The sequence below is a fragment of the Sminthopsis crassicaudata genome, chromosome 3 (genome assembly GCF_048593235.1).
Source record: "Sminthopsis crassicaudata isolate SCR6 chromosome 3, ASM4859323v1, whole genome shotgun sequence".
In the NCBI taxonomy this organism is placed as follows: Eukaryota; Metazoa; Chordata; class Mammalia; order Dasyuromorphia; family Dasyuridae; genus Sminthopsis; species Sminthopsis crassicaudata.
Genome location: NC_133619.1, coordinates 27,639,884 through 27,657,882, shown reverse-complemented (window position 1 = coordinate 27,657,882; position 17,999 = coordinate 27,639,884). Strand labels below are relative to the sequence as shown.

At 37.7% G+C, this 17,999-nt stretch overlaps 1 protein-coding gene across 2 annotated transcripts in view; it reads right to left on the bottom strand.

Annotated features, from left to right (window-relative positions):
• The window catches only part of SEC62 (SEC62 homolog, preprotein translocation factor), a 36,790-nt gene continuing 18,791 nt past the window's right edge, over window positions 1–17,999 (bottom strand). For both annotated transcript variants that reach the window (XM_074298167.1, XM_074298166.1), the window contains exons 4-8: window positions 17,480–17,684; window positions 11,513–11,605; window positions 10,812–10,872; window positions 9,684–9,803; window positions 1–3,267 (exon numbers count right to left, since the gene is read on the bottom strand). In XM_074298167.1, coding sequence (XP_074154268.1) covers window positions 2,786–3,267; window positions 9,684–9,803; window positions 10,812–10,872; window positions 11,513–11,605; window positions 17,480–17,684 — 961 coding nt within the window. In that variant the 3' untranslated portion in view covers window positions 1–2,785. The remainder of the gene's footprint in view (window positions 3,268–9,683; window positions 9,804–10,811; window positions 10,873–11,512; window positions 11,606–17,479; window positions 17,685–17,999) is intronic.

The following is a 17,999-nucleotide window of genomic DNA, read 5'->3' as shown; positions in this document are numbered from 1 at the left end:
CCCATCACCACTGCTTACTTTTATTGCAATGAAGAAATTTTAATATAGTAATGGAGTAATATGCCACTAAATAAAAATTAATCCAATTATTAAAATTTTCCAAACAAAGACAGGCATTGTGTTGGGAAACTAGAAGTTAAAATCAGTGGGAGGGAAAGGGAAAAAAAAAAAACCAATATATCAAATACATCAATTTTAGGATTATTTTCACAATGAGCATATTCATTATTGTCTTGAGTGTCTTAACTATCTGGAAGCTCCCCTGGTTTAAAGCTCAATCTAGGTACACCATTAGCACCCATTCCAAAATAAACTCAAATTGTCCACCTCATTTTTCTTCTACGTAGAGCCTTATAAGTTTGTTTTTTAAAACCCATCACTCCAACCTTCAAGTTGAAAAGACTAAGGAGGCAATCTTTCGTAGTAATAGAGCTATGTTTTTTATTTTTTTGGCTCATAAGGATAATCAACTACTCTTCAGTAGGGTGCAATATTGACAGCCCTTTGATTTTCATATACTCACTCCTTTAAATGTCACCTTTGAACAGTAATAGAGGTACTGAACTGTAACCCCTAAAATCACTTTCTACAGTTAGATTCGCAAAGACTGTTTTCCAGTGGGGATCAAAATATTTGGAAACCAGAAATCTGTTTACTACAAGAATCCACGCATACCAACAAAATTCAAATTTTCCTAGCTGCTGCTATTCCCTCAAATGGTTTTTGAAGACTAGACACCAAGCAGATATTACAAACAGTTATAGGACAAAGTTACAGTTTGAAGTGCCTTTGTATTTATTAGTGATAAGGATTACCTAATAATTTATAATTTCTGGGAAAAAAATCAATACGTTAGTATCATTTTACACCCAGATTACCGGTGTTAGTGACTACCTCAGAATTAGAGAAAATCTGAGGTGCATAGGAGAACGTTGCCTAATTCTTATTGCCAATGATTAATCTAGAATCACTGGTAACAAGATAGAATTGCTATTTGTGTTTGAGAGTAATTATCAGAGTTGTGGCCTATCTGAGAGAGAGAATTCTGGGCAGCTGAAATTGTACCTAACTAAAGAAGTGAGAATCTGAGCCCCACAAAAGTCAACAGTGAGAAAGCACTCAGGCACGAAAATCAATCAACATTCATCAGGGGCAATGTTCTTAAAATAACTAACGGCAGCATCCACGGAGATGCATTAAAGAGATCAGATGCCACGTTTCTGCTCACAAACAAGGATGAAGCAATCAGACCACATTTACGAAATGTTTACCAACATACACAAAAATGTATATTTGCACAATTAGGAAAACATTCAATACCTTTCAGCGACAATACTTAAATGGAAGGCAACTAAAGAATAAAAATAAAGGTCTTAAATAAATGATTCCATTTGCGAAGCAGTGCTACGTATAGCTTCTCACAGCGGCAGGGGGAAAGAATCAAACCTGCTTTTGTTATTTCAACTTCAGAGGAATGATGTCAAGTATCTTGAATGTTTATAGAACTAAACACAATGTATTGTCCAAAGAATAGTAAATAAGGATGCGAGACAAAAGTAGAAATCAAAATTCAAACTGCTCCAAAGTAGCAATCAATTAGAGCCACTGACTATCAAACTGGTCATTTTTATGTTCTTTATTTTAATTGGTACTTTAGAACAGCAAATTCTCTTTCACAGCAGTGCCTCCTAATTTGATAATACAGTACTCCAGTTTCTGAATGTAGAAATTTAAGATAAATCAATGAACACAAAGGCGTGCAAACAGCTGCTCTAAGTCTGCTCAATCACATGGAATGTTGGCACCAAGCTGCAGCTGCTGTGGAGAGATCAATACACCAGCCACACTCACGCACGCGCGCGCACACACACACACACACACACACACACACACGCACACGGTCTGTGGGGTATCAGGACTTGCACTTTCTAAAAACATACCTTTAAATGGTCTGAATTTTGTACAAATTGAAGTGCTGAGAAAATGTCTAAATAAGAAGTAACAATTAAAATAAAAGGTTTGTTTTATTTGTAAATTATGTACAGAATGCTTTCTCATATTACGATGGGGGAAGTGGATAGGAAGGGAAAGAACAGCCACCATTTTCCAACTTGGGCTGCTTCCTTTCCTCTGCTGGAGAAAACCATTCCTCTCTGAACCCGATGTACAAACGAGTTTGGATTTCCTAAGTTGGAAGTTAAAGGACAGAATTGGGAGCTAAACAAAATTGTGTTGCATCATTACCAATTGGCCTAACTCTGAATCCTAAAGAAATCTTCTGGTACAATTTTATGAAAATGAAGAAAGAGAGGTTAAGTTTCAAGAGTCATGAGTTATGTGTTCATTTCATCCTAAAGTAAAATTCATAAATAGCTACCTAATTGTGCATCATCTGACATTTTGGTCTTTCATTTTCATCTCTTCTGCCATGTCTAACAGTAAGAAGCTCTACAGCGCTCAAAAATGCCATTATTCTAACTACATCTTTGACAACTATCAAAAAGGAATAAAAGCTACTTACTGCCAGAATATTTGTTAAATGGATAAAATTGTTAAATATATGTATTAGTGACTTAAGATTGTACCCAAAAAAAAAAAAAAAAAAAAAAAAAAAAAAAGTTAGTAGTCTATAAAATAAAAAACTGAATAGAATTGCCTGGACGTCAAATAGATCTCAGCAAACTGATTTAAAGACTACTGCAAACACTATACGTATGTTTTGGTGATCAGCCAACATAGAAAATCCAATCACTTGCACACACTCAGTCCCCACATAAGAGTACATTTATGATTTTTCAGATGAAGGTCTAGCTGGTTCATCGTTATCATCGGCTCCCTCCTCCTCTTCCTCCTCTTCACAATCTCCATCTGTTTGCTGTTCGAGTTCCTCTTTTGTGATCATTTCAAAATCGTTCCCATTGCCACTACTGTGCTGGGATCGGTCATCCTCCCGCCTGTCACTGTCTGTGTCGGAATGCCGCTCTCCACCCGAGCCCTCTGTTCCATTATTTCCTAGAGTTCCTATTTTCCCCTCATCATCTTCCTTTTTCTCACTGTCTGATTTTTCTTCACTGTCAGATTTCTGTTGCTTTTTGGCCTCCGATTTCTCCTCTTTCTTTAAGTCTGCTTTTGGTCCTTTGTATTCGTGTGTGTAGAGAGGCCTGAAGGAGTCGATGAAGCCCACATCAGCAGTCAGATTCGGTAGGAACCAGAAATGGTGTCTGCCTCCAGTAATGAGCCAAATGATAAGGAACAGTATGCAGCGAGCTGTGAGGAGAAAAATCCCCCAAGTTTAATATTTCAAGCACTCATGGTCACCTGGTTCTGACAAAAAAAAAAATCAGGAACAGCCCCCTCCTCCTCCCCCCAATGCGCACCCTGCCCCTACAATCCTGCTATGGGCACCAAAGGTCCTAAATGGCATTTCCCTTTACTTTGAGTCTGAGGACACAATGGTCAAACATCAACTGCAGAGGAGCTAGATGCTCCTGTCAGGGAACATTTAGAAATTTGAAAACAGTAACAATAAAATCCTAGGATTAAAACCCAAAGAAATTAATGGGATAAATGGAAATGTCAAGGAATAAACTTTTTTTTAAAAAATTGTTCTTTATTTTGTATCCCAATGTCAAGATGGCTTTTACTTTCAAGTTAATATTTCTAGGTGAATATGCCCCTGAACATTATCATCAAAATAAAACAATCTCTTGCGTAATTTCCAATCTCCACAAGTGGACATAATTTTCAATACTCTGTCTTGACACTGCCCTTTTAAGGTTTATTGAGCATTTTATAACTACCTTGTGAAATAGAAAGCCCAAAATATTTTCTTTCTTATTAGAAATGAAAAAAAACTAAGGGAGAGAAGTTAAAAGTTTTGCCCAGAATCACATAGTTGCTATCAGAACTGGGGTTCAAATCTGTACAGTGTGGATATTCCTTTCACTAAGAGACAGATTTCAACTCCTTATGATTTACTAGCAGTTTTTGACATGTGGCTATAAGGCTCTGCAAGGTCACTGGCCCGGGGTTTGGGTAGCTGAGGCCCAAGATACCACCAGGCCCTTTCTCCTTCATTTTTCCTAGGAGTTCCTACCAAACTTAAGCCTTATTATTAGCACAGGCCTGGCAGACCAATAGTATCCTTGACTGAACATAGTTATTTAAAATAAAGGGTTCCTTCATCATTTCCTAGTTCTGCATGCACAGTATTTATTAAGATCCAAAGTAAGTAGGTGAATGCTGGGAAACTACCCAATTATGATGGGCTAATTTTATAGGCAACAGTATCACCACTACATACAAAGCTCTTTTACAGGCTTACCTTTAATATACTTTGGATAAAGAGCCAAAGGGAGTAAGTAACACAGCTCACTTCACAAGTTAAGTATTCACGGTCAGAAGTCCTAATTTCCATTTCCACATAAACACAGCTTTATTTTTTGAGGCCTTCTATATTTTTCAGAGGAGTTGATGAAAGTAGGAAATGGAAGAGGCCAAGATATACTAAATCTGTTTCCTGGCAGAAAAATCTCATCGATGAGAAGAATAAGAAACTTGTAAAAGCTACACATTCTTCTCTTTTCCCTCTTGAACTATCCCTCTAAGACAGCAATACCACGAATACAATTCTAGCACAATGTCAAAGTGAATGAATGAAATTAAAAATCACACCTTGCTTCTACATGCAGGACAAATTGAATTACCTCATTTTTTCCCCCTGCATTGGTCTGCCTCCAATTCAATTCACCAAGCCTTTGTAATTCATAAAACCCAATAATTCCCATCTTATCTGCTTTCTTAAAATCCTCAATTATCAGTTGTCACTTGGCATATTTCATAAAAATTTGACTAGGTGATAAATTTCAGAATACCCCCTTGAAAACAGGTAAAAGTTAAGGAGAGAATCATTTAATAATCGAATGTTTCTCCACTGAAACTAATATTACATCTCAGAAAATTAAAAGACACTATGTAAACAATAGCTATATTATTACTTTTATTATTTGAAATGGTAACATTCACATTACAACAAATAATGAACACCTCTTAATTTTGATCCCTATGAAATTAGCTCAATCCTGATGCACTAGAAGGAAAATGTGTTGCCTATTTTCTAGAAAGAGACCCAGCTAAGTCCTCAACTTTATAAATAGGCTGTGATTTCCAGGCTTAGGATCTGTTTGGAACACAGAACATCTTTTGCCATAGAAAAAATGAAAAGTTTTGCTATTCAAGCAAGCTTAAAAGATACTTCTTTAATCCATAAGGCAGCTGAGAAATGGCATTTGCAAAGATAAATATTATTAAGGAGTTGAAATATCAAGTGAAACAATAAAATTAGCATCATTTTTATTTTTTTGAATCCTGGTATGTAAGGAAAAACAAACTTTAAAAGAAGATGAGGAAATAGATAGAACCCCTTGTGGGATATGTCTGAAAGGGATTTCTGGAAACATTCAAGGACTGGGGAAGCTGATGGCCTAGCTCCTTATTTTACAAAAGTTTCTTTCCTCAGCATTGCTATCTCCCTAAAACTTTACTTTTGTTTTGCAGTCATAATTAGAGTGGGGGCAAGAGAGAGGGAGATTGGTCACAAATGCAATAAAAAAACAGAAATGAGACATTCTCTTGAGGCAAACAAGCACGGAGTTAGGAGAAAGAAGAGATGGTAGTAAAAAGGTTACCAAAAGATGTATTTCAGTGTGAATAAAAATGCCTGAGGCAAAATTAGCTGAACTCTGAGTACTCTAGGGCAGGAGAGGGGAACAGCTCAACAATATATGAGCAGGCTCACTTCTCTTTAAACTCAGAGTGGGGCGATGCTCACCTTCGGGGAGCAGACCTCTGTCTTTTTAGGCTTTACATCTTTATGTGAAGCTCCATATTTTTTCTCCCCCAACTACCAATTCAAATTTAAACACCATCACATTCAATGTGGAAAAACCTGTCCCTAGAATATGCTCTGTAAATCCATGAGGAACCCTCGCTTTTAATCTCTAAAAATCCAACCCTCAGTCTTAATCCCTTCAAGTTTCATCCAGGCCAAAGCTTCCTCTTCTGCTCACAGTAATAATTTGGATTGTGCTCCTTCTTTTATGCTCATTCCCGCCATTTCCATAATCTAAATCAAGAGCTTTCCTCAGCCTTCACCATCAAGCATTTGCTTCAAGTTACAAATATATAATTATAGTATATAATAATGTAAAAAATATGTAAATGGATATATATTTATAAGGACTCTATTCAGTATAACCCAGGGATTCTCAAACTTCGGCCCACAGGCCAAATGCGGCCCGCTGGATTATGGCAAATGGGCTGAGGGATGGAGACAGAGTGTGAGTTTTTGTTTTTACTCTAGTCCGGCCTCCAACAGTCTGAGGGACAGTGAACTGGCCCCTATTTAAAAATTTTGAGGACCACTGGTATAACCTATCCTCAATCTAATTAAATTCCCCAACCCAGAAGCTCTTGGTGATTAGGGCTAATGGTGAGTGCCCTCATCATCCACAAGGGAAGAATGCTTCTCTCACTTTCCTATCAATTCATCTCAACTCAGCTGGTAGTCAAACCACCTCAAGGTGGCCACTTACCAGCCACCAAAGTGTCATGGCTAACCCTTATACCTGGGTGGTCTTGGGATGGCCCTCTGGTCCTGAGTTAGCTCAGCATAAAAAAAAACTTTTACAGTTTGGCTCCGGTCCATCTATCTAGCCTTATTTTTATACTGATCCCCTTATAAACACTACATTCAGGCTAAATTGATCTGCCTGCTTCCAATTCAATTCACCAAATCTTTTGAGTTCATATAGGCCAATTTTATTAGAACATGTTCCCATCTTATTCCGGCCTTCTTTAAATCTTGCTCTTCCTTTGAGATTTAGCTCAAGGTTCTTTTCTCCTTATGAAATTCTACCTCATAGCAAACTCATTCCAATCAGACTAAAAGCTCCTTAAGGACAAGGTCCTTTTTTTTTTTTTTTTTTTTTTTTTTTTTAATTCTGATTTCTGGCACAGAGATATTTACTGTTTAGGGAATTTGCTGCCTCAGTGAGATGGGATTCTTTATGTCTTCTCACAAAACCTCCAATGACCCTGGGTTATCAAAGAATACTAATTAAATCTCACTTTCTTACTCTGAAATTTAAAGCCCACTACAAATCGATACCAATCTACTTTTCTATTTTATCTACAACTCTATACATCTTAGGCCTTTTACTAAGTTGCTATTCACCACAGATCTCTAGTTCTGTGTTTTATTCATGCTCTCCCTTCCAGTGTAATGTGCCTTCCCCAATTATTCACTATTATAAAAGGCCCAGCAGCTCACACTGGTAAACTCTCAAAGAACTTTGCTGGTGCTCCTCTCACTGTACTTACACTTCTAGATTGTATCTTCCTCATCAAAATGTGTGCCCATTAAGGGCAGGCTCACATACATTTCCTCTCCAATTTCCTCTCATTTCCTAGCAGTGAGTCTTGGAGCACAGGGCTTGAGCAGTAAGAACATACTGAGTGATGAACGTGTAACTCGCCCAGATCAAATCATGTCACTTCAAAACTCAATGCAAAGAGATGCATGTGCAGTTCTGGGGTAAATTGGCAGAACAAAGAAGAATTCTCAAGAGAATATACTATGATTTCATTTCTGGAAATTTTGCAAAATGGTTTCAGTGGCAATAAATGCTGCTTACCAATGAAAAAGTATCTAGTTGTGAAGTGTAAAGGGCTGAAACTCTGAGTTGATGCACTGAGGTTGGACAACCAAGCACTTAAGGCTAATTACCACTTGGACAATACTCTATTAGCATATGCTTGGAAAATGGCCCTTCCCACTATTCTGTGCTGGCCCAATCTGTTGGTGTATATAGAGAATTGTAGGACAGACGAGGAGGTGGAGTAAGACTAGCCAAGATCACTTTTGGGCAGGAGACGACATGGAGATCCTGTGTCCTTTTCCTTCATTTCTATCTCTAGAGACTAAGAATAAAGACCAAAGATTTTTGCCTATCCTGACTCTGGCTCATTCTAGGGTATCCAGAATGCTAACTCGGTCATCACAGTGGAGCAAGCCAAACTAAAAACCAATGACAAGAATGAGGGGGAGCCATATCTCTGCTCTGACTAGTAAGCCGTACCAGCTCTTGGGGCCTGTTTCTCCATGTCTCAAATGAAGAGGTTGGACCAATGGCCATAGCTCCATGAGGGCACACCTTGGCTGTAAGGATGGCCCCTTGCCTGTTGTCTACAAACACACCGACACCCCTTCTCGCTCCTTTAAAGCTTCTGACCCCTGTCCTCCCACACCTAGCTGCATGCACTCTAAGAGGGTTCTGGCTCCCGAGAAGCTCACTCTTAAAAGCTCCAATGGCTTCTTCTCAGTCTTCCACCTGCCCGATTCTTCTCAGCTTCTACTCATGCCGGATTCTCTCGCTTACCTGGGCTTTCCTGTCTGCATTAGCCTTCAGAGAGCTTCACCTTCGTTCTCTCTGCCTTGACATGTCTCTCCCTTGCCCTTCCAAGCTTTCTCAATTCTGTGGTGAGCACGACCCCATTTCCCACATTCACAGTTATTGAACCATGGCCTATTCTCCATCTTCCTCCCCAACTAAGGGGCTACAACGGAAACAGCCTTCACACCTGCCTCTTCTCTCCCTTCACACGCCATTACCCTAATGCAGGCTCTTATCCTGACAATTTCCTGTAAGTCTCCCCATTTCAAGGCTCCCACCATCCAATCCATCCTGCCAAAATCATCTCCATAAGACAAAGGCCTGAACATAGCACTGCCCTGGCTCAAGAATAAAACAAACTCACCAGCCTAACATTTATGGCTTTCTTAAATTTGAATACAACCTACCTTACCTTTCTAGTCTTATTTCACATTGCAACTACTCATTTATGTTCCAATTCAGCCAAATCTGCTGAGACTTGACATTACACCGTCTGCATTTGAGAACCCATCCTCTCCCCCATCTAGAGCGGATGTGCTTATTCTTCCCCCTCAGAATCCTCCTTGTCTTTCAAAAATCACATTAGCGCTACATCCTCATGAAGCTTTCCCGGCCTGCTCTTTCTTCTTAAATTACCAGACTTCTCAGAAGTCCAAGCTCTGGGCCAGCTCTGGCATGTGGGGTGAGGGCCCAAGCTGCAGGCAGAAGGCTCTGCCACTTACTACTGGGGTGATCCGGGGCAAATCATTGAACCCTGAGGAATCTTTAATATCCTCCTTTGTGAAATGAGGCTGTTGGATGGAATGACTCCTACAGGGCTCTTCAGCTCCAAAGAGATGATCCTATAGGAACTAGTCAAGGACACTAGGTGAAAGGAAATTTTTCATATTTGCCCAAATTCAGTCAGGCACATATAAGTGACTTTTTAAAGATATATATATATATATATATATATATTTTTTTTTTTTTGCACAAGGGAAGGCAGAGGACAGGTGGGAGTGGGAAGGAGGAAACGCCTTGGGGAGCAGTAGTCAGCTTTGGATTCTAACCAAAACAAACAACAAAATCAATGTTTGTTCATTTCTAAGTTTCCCACAAATATTTAAATGTTGCTGACCTCTGACAAAACCCAGAATTACGGCCTTCCAACCAGAATAAGGTCTTGGAGTTTAGTCTGAACTCTTGAATACCCACCGTACTGAACTCAGTTTTGTTGGCAAAAATACTTACCAATGGCAAGCAGAAGAATGCTGGCTACAAAGCAGCCCGCTCCAACGCTGAGGTAATAAACACCTACTCGCATCTCTGCTGGCCACAGAGGGAAGAGGGTTGCAGCAATTACTGCAATCACTGGAACAAGAAAGCACAAAGATGCTTAGACAACTTTTAGACTTAAGTTGAACTGACTTACTATGACTTAAAGGTTGTCCTATATTAGCTCCATTGTTGGTAGGGCAAAGAAACTTTAAAATATTTCAGGGTCTATTCATTAAATGATCTGATATAAAATACACAAAGTGCTTAGGGTATAAGTCTAAGTTCAGGTTTGGCAAATGAAGGAGTGACAAAATTCAGGCATTATTTTTTGACATTTTCAACTCTACTCAACATAACACAGGACACTCCTCTCTCTCTAAAAGGGCTGAAAATACAGCTATCCCACCAATCTAAATATGATCCCTTCACTAAGGTTATATGATGTTTAAGTAAGTATAAGCCCACCACAAACCTTGGTTTGACAATTTATACACAATCTAGTAATCTGGTAAAAAATCATGATAACAATTATCACCTAGTTTTAAACAAAAATCAGCATTTATAACCACAGAACTTTCCCTACCATAGAAACACATAATTATTTGAAAAGAAAGAAAAAGGAATTCAGACTAAAATAATAAAATGGAGGTAAGAAATCATTGCAGAATATCCTCAGTAATTTCTTCTCTTTCTTCTTTTGGAATATTATTCTTGTAACTAAGGAAAGTAGAGAAATGCTTATTTCTTTTTTACCATGCTAGAAATTTTGGAGAGTGACTTATTAAGATCATCAGCTTCTTGGAGAATGAATGCCCCATGGCAAAGTGAACTTTTGGCTGTTAGTAACTTAAAAAAAAAGTAAAGCCACAATGTTTTGTTAAAAGACTTAAATGGATTTAGATTTTCAGAATTTAAGAACACTCTTCCTTGAAGCTTGTGTTTATCACTTGCACAGGGATTCAGACACCACAACAAGCTGGCATAATTTTAAAAGGCTCACATTTAGATAAGACTCCTAATAAGAAATCCACAAGGAAAGCCCACTTATTTCAGCTATTTCTTCCCCATCTTCTTAAGGGTATACTTGATTTATTCACTTACCAAGAATTAGTCCCATGGCAAATGTTTTAAAGTGGACAGGGTCATAGATCCACACATATACCTAGAATACAAAACAATTAAATGTTTCCATATAACAACAGAAAGTCAGAGATGTTCGCATTTTAATTTAGATGTTATGTATATGTATCAGGAAAGTTATATCATTTTGGAATTCAAAGAAAGGATCCAAATTTGATTAAATACTCTAGCCTAAAAAGCAAAATGCTTCAGTTAAAATTGGTGCATCTTGTTTATTAAAAGACAATTCAATGAACAACTACTTAAGGAGTTTACAATAATGTACATCACATAGACCTGTGGAATATAAAAACCTACATATTTTACATCAACTACAATAATCATTGCTATTCCAACCGGCATTAAAAGTTTTTAGCTGATTAGCCACCCTTCACAGAGGAAACATTAAATGATCCCCTGCAATACTATGAGCCTTAGGTTTCATTTTCCTATTTACGAGCTAAAAGTAAGCTGTTAATTTAATACTAACTTTTCCTACTAGTAAGTAAATTATACTGGACAGCTTTAGGTTTTAAACAGTTTGCCCTTTTCGGCAAGGTAAAATGACTAATCAAATTGATTTTTTTAGATATACAATCTAAAGGCGGCCATTATATTTCTTATCTTTATGACTGCTTCATTCCTATGGCATGATTTCTGCTGATAAGGCCTGATACACTAACCTCATTTCCATCCAAGAACACTTGATCTTCATGTGGTTCAAGTTTGAATTTTTTCTTGGTTTCTTTCTTTTTAGGTGTCCCTGGTGTTTCCTCCTGCAAAAATGTACACACACACACAATTAAAACAGTGAAAAAATACCACAAAAATTATATAATTTTGTTGCAAATGAAATTCAAACATTGGCCAAACTAGTGATTTTCAATGCCTTGCTAGTGGTACCTCTTACATTAAAAATTTGACAACTCTGAAAAATGAAACAAAGAAAACAAAAGCCACAAGAAATTACCCTTAATTTATTCAAAATACCTTTATGCTATGGGACAATTCCAAGGTGTTGTATGCTTAACCCCCCCAAAAAAAAACCACCCCCACAAACTGCTGTAATTCTAAAACAAAACAAATAAAATCCCAAGAAATACTACAAAAGTTAATGAAATGACTGATGTAATAGGAGCAGTAATAAACTACATTTGAATAGTTTACCATTATCATTACCCAGACCTTATTTGCTCCCCCCAGTTCTCTAGGTAGTTAACTACTGCAGTTAGGAAAGTGGGAAGAAGAGAGGGCAGATATTAAGTCATAGCATGTTATTGTTGGAAATAACCTGAGAGATCATTTAGATCAAAACCTTACTCGAAGGTCTAGAAATTAACTGTCTTGTCTAAAGGCCCAGAGCTGGTTTGTGATGAACTTCCAAGTTCAAAAACTGGAAAATTCCTTAGTCACACATATGCCATTTCTATGTTTTATTTCTCCTTAACCACTGTGACCTCTGATTAGCCACTCAGTCCCCTCAGTCCTGTCCCAGACCATCCTCATCACTGCTGCCCTCTCCATCTCTTCCCAGGTCGGTCACACCAAAGGACCGACTCAATTCTACACTACCTGCTGCTCACAATTGCTCCCTAGTCTGCTGCCATCACTAATTACAAGCTTTCTATCCACTTCTTCCTCCACCTACTTATGTGCTGCTTAGGAGTGCTAAAGCTCCCCTAACTTGATCCACTACACGTGTATAGTCACAACTGAGCCCTCAACAGCAGCAAGGCAATTCACCTCCTCCTCCTCCTCTTTCTCCTTGATTCTCCAGCTGCATTAATAGCAACTACTCCAAATCTCTTTTCTTTTCTCTTCCTTCCTTAATAATATTTCACTTTTGTCTGTCACCAAAAATTTTCCACCACCTCCCTTTCTCTCAACTCATAATTATGAAAAATGAAACCTATTATAAACCTGCAAAGTCAAATAAAACAAATTTCTACATCAGTTGTGTCAAAAACAACCACCATCAATTGTCTCATTCCTCACTGAGTCCTTCACCTGTCTATCAGGAAGCATGTTTCTTTGGTAGTACTCTGGAATCATGATTGGGCTGATTAAGAGTCTGTGATTCTTTAAGTTGGTTGCCTTTACCATATTGTTATCCTTGTATAAATTATTCTTCTGGTCCTTTTCTCAATTCACTCTGCATCAGTTCAGTGTCTTCCCAATTTCTCTCAAACCATCTCATAGCAAAATGACAAAATCCTACAGATTACCATTCTTTGCTGCTTAAAGACAACCTGGGGCTATACTTTTATAAATCCTTAAAGGCTGGTTTTCTTAGAACTGGTTCCTCAATCTGGCCTCCCTCTAATTCTCTATTTTTCTACAGATTGAAATGTATTTCTGTATCCAGTTTTTGTATGTGTATGTATTCATTCTTCCTTTCTTTAGATGAGAGTGAGATTGATTAAATTATCAACTATTCTCTATTTATGCTTTTTGACTAGACATCTTGTGCACCCAAATTATAATTTCCCCTATTTCTCCTTTTCTTCCCTATCACTATGTCCCTTCTTTTTGCTCTTAAGATCTTCAAAGATGTACTCAAACTACACCAAGTCATGTCCAACTAGACTCCCTCTAGAACCCTGGTGAGAAAGATTAGATGGGACACATGTATCATTTTATGTTAGAATGTATACAAGTCAATTAGCATTGTTTGTTTGTGTTTATCTTTTTATAGTTCTCTTTTAATTCTTTTGTTTGAATTTCAAAATTTCTTGGCAACACTGGTCTTTTCAATAGGAACTCTTGGAGGTCTTTTGTCATGAAAGATCCATTTTATTCCCCCTCTATGGCTTTGTAGCCACGTCTCTAAGCTTATATCCTCTGCCTTTTAGAGGAGCACATCCCTCTTATTGTGACTAAGTCAAACATAATACAAACTGTGGATCCTCAGTACCTGAATGCTTTCCTTCTGGTTGCCACAAAGGTTTTTTCTTTGATCTGAAAGCTCTGGATTTGGGTTCTGATGTTTCTGAATGTTCTTTTTGATTTTCTTTCAGGAGATGACTGGGGAAATCCTTCTGTTTCCATTTTGCCCTCTGGAATTATCTTTAAAGATTTCTTGAAATAAGGTGTCTAGGCTCTTTTCTTTGGTCATGGTGTTCAGATAGATCTTAAATTTTTTTTCTCCTTGATTTGTTTTTCAAGTCAGTTGTTTCTGCTGAGATAGTTAACATATCTTCTATTTATTATTATTATTTTTTGCTTTTGACTAATATTTTGCATTGTCTTGTGGAGTCAATGGCTTCTATTTGATCCATTCTAATTTTCAGGAAGTTTGTTACTTGGGCAAGGTTTTTTAACGCCTGTGCCAAGCTGTTAATTCTTTTTCCAATTTTTTCTTCCATTATTCTCATTTCCTTTCTAGTATTTTCTTCAAATACTCTCATCATTTTATTTACCAAAAAAAAAAAAATTAACTCTTGCTTTCTTTCTTCTAGGCATTCTGGTGGAGTCCATGGCTCATGCTGTTTTTTGTTTTATTTGTCTGTTTTTGTATGATTATGACTATGGTTTTGAAGTCATTTTCTTCTTGAGCTTCCTGCAACTATTATCCCTGTCCAGTTTAGTTACCTATAGACTTGAAAATTAGGACTGAGTACTGGATCAATTCTGGAAGGAAGTCTCTTGAGGTAATAACTATGTGTCACTGCTCCCAAAGTAGTTTGACACTGGTCTAAGTTCTGCAAGACCCTCAACTGGATTTTGATCTAACATAAAGCAGACTGCTCCTGGACTCAGCCCCTATCAGCCAGCTGCAAAGATCTGCTGCGTCAGAGTAAAAGAACTATAGGCTGCTCCCTAAACTAGGATTCCTCTACAAGTTGGACTAGATAGTAGAACTGAGATCTTGCTCCACTCTTGGGATGTGAGCCACACTGTTGCTGATGCTTCTTAACTTCTCAGGGACTTCCTACCTAGGAACAACACCTGTGGGGGCCAGTCTCCTTCTCAAGCTACCTAGAATCTCTGACACAGAGCTGGATAATAGGTGGCAGCTGCCAGATGGCATCTGTCCCTGTGCTAGTGCTCTAATGTGGTTCTAAAACCTCCTCCTGTTTTGGTGCACAGTTTCTTCCTGGCTGATGCTTCAGGAGGGCTTAATCTCATCTCTGATGCCTACAAACCTTTCTGTCTTTCTTTCTATGCCTATCAGGGCTAGAACAATTTAATCTTTTCTGGAATTCCCCATCAGGATTCAGGCTAGTGCAGTTTCTATTTATTTAATTTTTTTGCTAGTGCATTTTCAAGGTCTGTTGGAAGGGATTTTGTGAAGGGAAGCTGGACTATATATTACTTCCTGCTACTCTGTCAACTTGGACCTATCTTCTCTTCTTTCCCAAGTTTCCTGAGAAAATGGAGATTATTTGCTACAATCTCCCTCTTTTCATTTCATACCTGACAGCACTAATCCCTCACTAATTCCTTTCCTATAGTCTCTTTAAAAAGTGGTTGGAGAGACTTGCATGAACTAAGTGCTAAGTGAAATGAGTAGAACCAAGAGAACATTGTTCACAGCAACAAGATTATGAGATGATCAAATATGGATAGACTTGGCTTTTTTCAATACTGAGATAATTCAATTCCAATACACTTGTAGTGAAAAGTGCCGTTTTCATCCAGAAAGAGCACTAGATTGAATGTGGATCACAACATAGTATTTTCACCCTTCCTATTGCTGTTTGCTCTTTTTTTTTTTTTCTTTTTGATCTGATTTTTCTTGTGCAGCATGATAAATGTGGAAATGTGAATAGAAGAATTGCACGTTTAGCTTATATTGGCTTACTTGCTGTCTAGGGGAGGAGGATAGAGGGAAGGGAGGGAGAAAAATTTGGAACAAAAGGTTTTACAAGGATGAATGTTGAAAACTATCTTCGCATATATTTTGAAATTAAAATGCTATTATATAAAAAAAAGAAAGCCCATGCAATAAAAAACTATACATTGTGTAAAAAAAAAAAAAAAAAAAAGTAGCCATTCTCACCCCCCCTCTACATGTTTCCTTGATCTCACTCCCTCTCATTGTCTCCTCATGATGACCTCTACTACCACATCCTTTTTTCAATTTTCAACCTCTCATCTACTATTTCCAGCCATATTATTGACATATGCCTGTCTCTCATCTATAAACAACCTTTACTAAATTTTATGATTGCCACTAGTAATAGTTTTCTATCTCTAGTCTCTTTTTTGGTTAAATTTCTTGAAAAAGTCATCTGTCACCCCTATCTTGAGCCTGGCATCTGGAAGGATAAGTATCTCCATGCTTGTCAATTAGTATATCTGGGCAGCCTTTTTTAAGTCTTGGTTTCTTGACTACCCGCTTGTCTGCTTGGGACCACTCAGACAAAAAATGTTTGAAGCTCTGAAGTGCTGAAATGTGAGTGAAAGGGAGAGCTATCTATCCTGAATATCTGGGTTTTGTTTTGTTTTTTTCTTCCATTCTCTTCTTAACCAATCTTTGGCTTTTGATCTGTTACTCAGAAGAAAAAGCTTTCTCCAAAGTTGCCAATGATCTCTTAATTGCCCAATCAAATGCTTCTTCTCAGTTCTCATCCTTTACAACCTCTGCAGCCTGTGACCACTCTCACCTCCTGGATACTCTCTCCTTAGGTTCTCCCCCTTCTTGTCTGAATGACTGCTCCTTCTTAGTCTCTTTTGTAGGTTTCTATCCAATTCACTTTCTACTAACAGCAGGGATGACCCAAGACTCCTTTTTTCTCTATACTTTTTTACTTGGTGATTTTAACAGTTCAATTATTATCTCTATGTAAATGATTACCAGAGATCAATATCTAGCCCTAGTCTGTCTCATGAGCTCCAGCCTGCAACACCTTTCAGACTGGATGTCTTATAGTTTAAGACTTCATCTCTTCTCTTTTTTTATTTTTATTTTTTATTTTTTAAATTAAAAAAAAATTTTTTTTCTTGACTTCATCTCTTCTCATGTGAATTATTACAAGAGCCTCTTGATTGATCTTCCTATCTTACACTTCACCTAACTCCAAATCATCTTTTAATTTACTGCCAAAGTTTTTTAAGAATTAATTTTTCTAAGAATCTATTTTGGCCAGATGATGTTACCCTTTCTCATTCTCTATGCAGTACTACCTGTTATTATTACCTCTAAGATCCAATATAAACTCCTCTGCTAGGCATTTAAAGCTCTTCACAAGTAGGCCCTTTCCTATTCTGCCGCCAAGTACCATGGTACTTTCCCCTCACCTCAGCTATCTCCCAGAATCCCTGACTTTCATCAACACTCACATTCAATGCCACCTTATGGAGGAGGGATTTCTGCTTCTCCAGCTATTGGTGCTTCCCCTTTTAAGATTATTATGATAATAGAGGAAATGGAACATTGAGAGATACTAGTCAATGGAAAAATTCTTCCCAAGAGAAGTCTAAGGGAACAATTTAGTTCATCTCTGTTGATACAGTGCTATTATTATAACTTAGTGCAAGTGACCTGGCACCCAACAAAAAATATATGGTAAAAAATGAGATAAAGTCATCTAAGATGGACATTTTGGTGTGTAAATTCACAATCTCAAAGTCTCTGTAAGCAGTAAATCCCAGATCTGATGATGAGTATCAATTTAGCATTCTATGCCATCTTGGGCAGGACTCACCTTTTTTGACTCTTCCTTTTCACCATCTTTTTTTTTCTCTTTCTCCTTCTTTGCCTTTTCATCCTTTAGACTTTCTTTCTTGCTTCTTTTTTCTTCCTCTTTCCCACTTTCTGCTTTTCCCTTTTCTTTTTCTTTCTTTGTGTCTTTGTCAAGTTTCACTTTCATTACTTTTAATGCTCGATGAAAGAACTGTTTCTTTAACAGTCTTTAAAATAAACAAAAAAGTCATTATTTATAATCACATATAATTACTGCAAAGTCAATTTACATAGCAAAGAATTCAGGAGATAGGTCCCTAAACACTCAATGCCTTCCAAGGATCTTAAGGATGTCTAGTCTTCTAGACGTTTATGTAATTTTAAATAATCCTTGGGGTTAGTATTCAGAACTAGACTATAAAAAAATACCACCAGACCCCACTCCCGTTCTCTCAAGTTACACGTCAAGGCTCTTTAAGTGGGGGAAATGAATTATGGGGCATTGACAACATGTTTCTTTGGAATCACTGCCAACCCCTTCA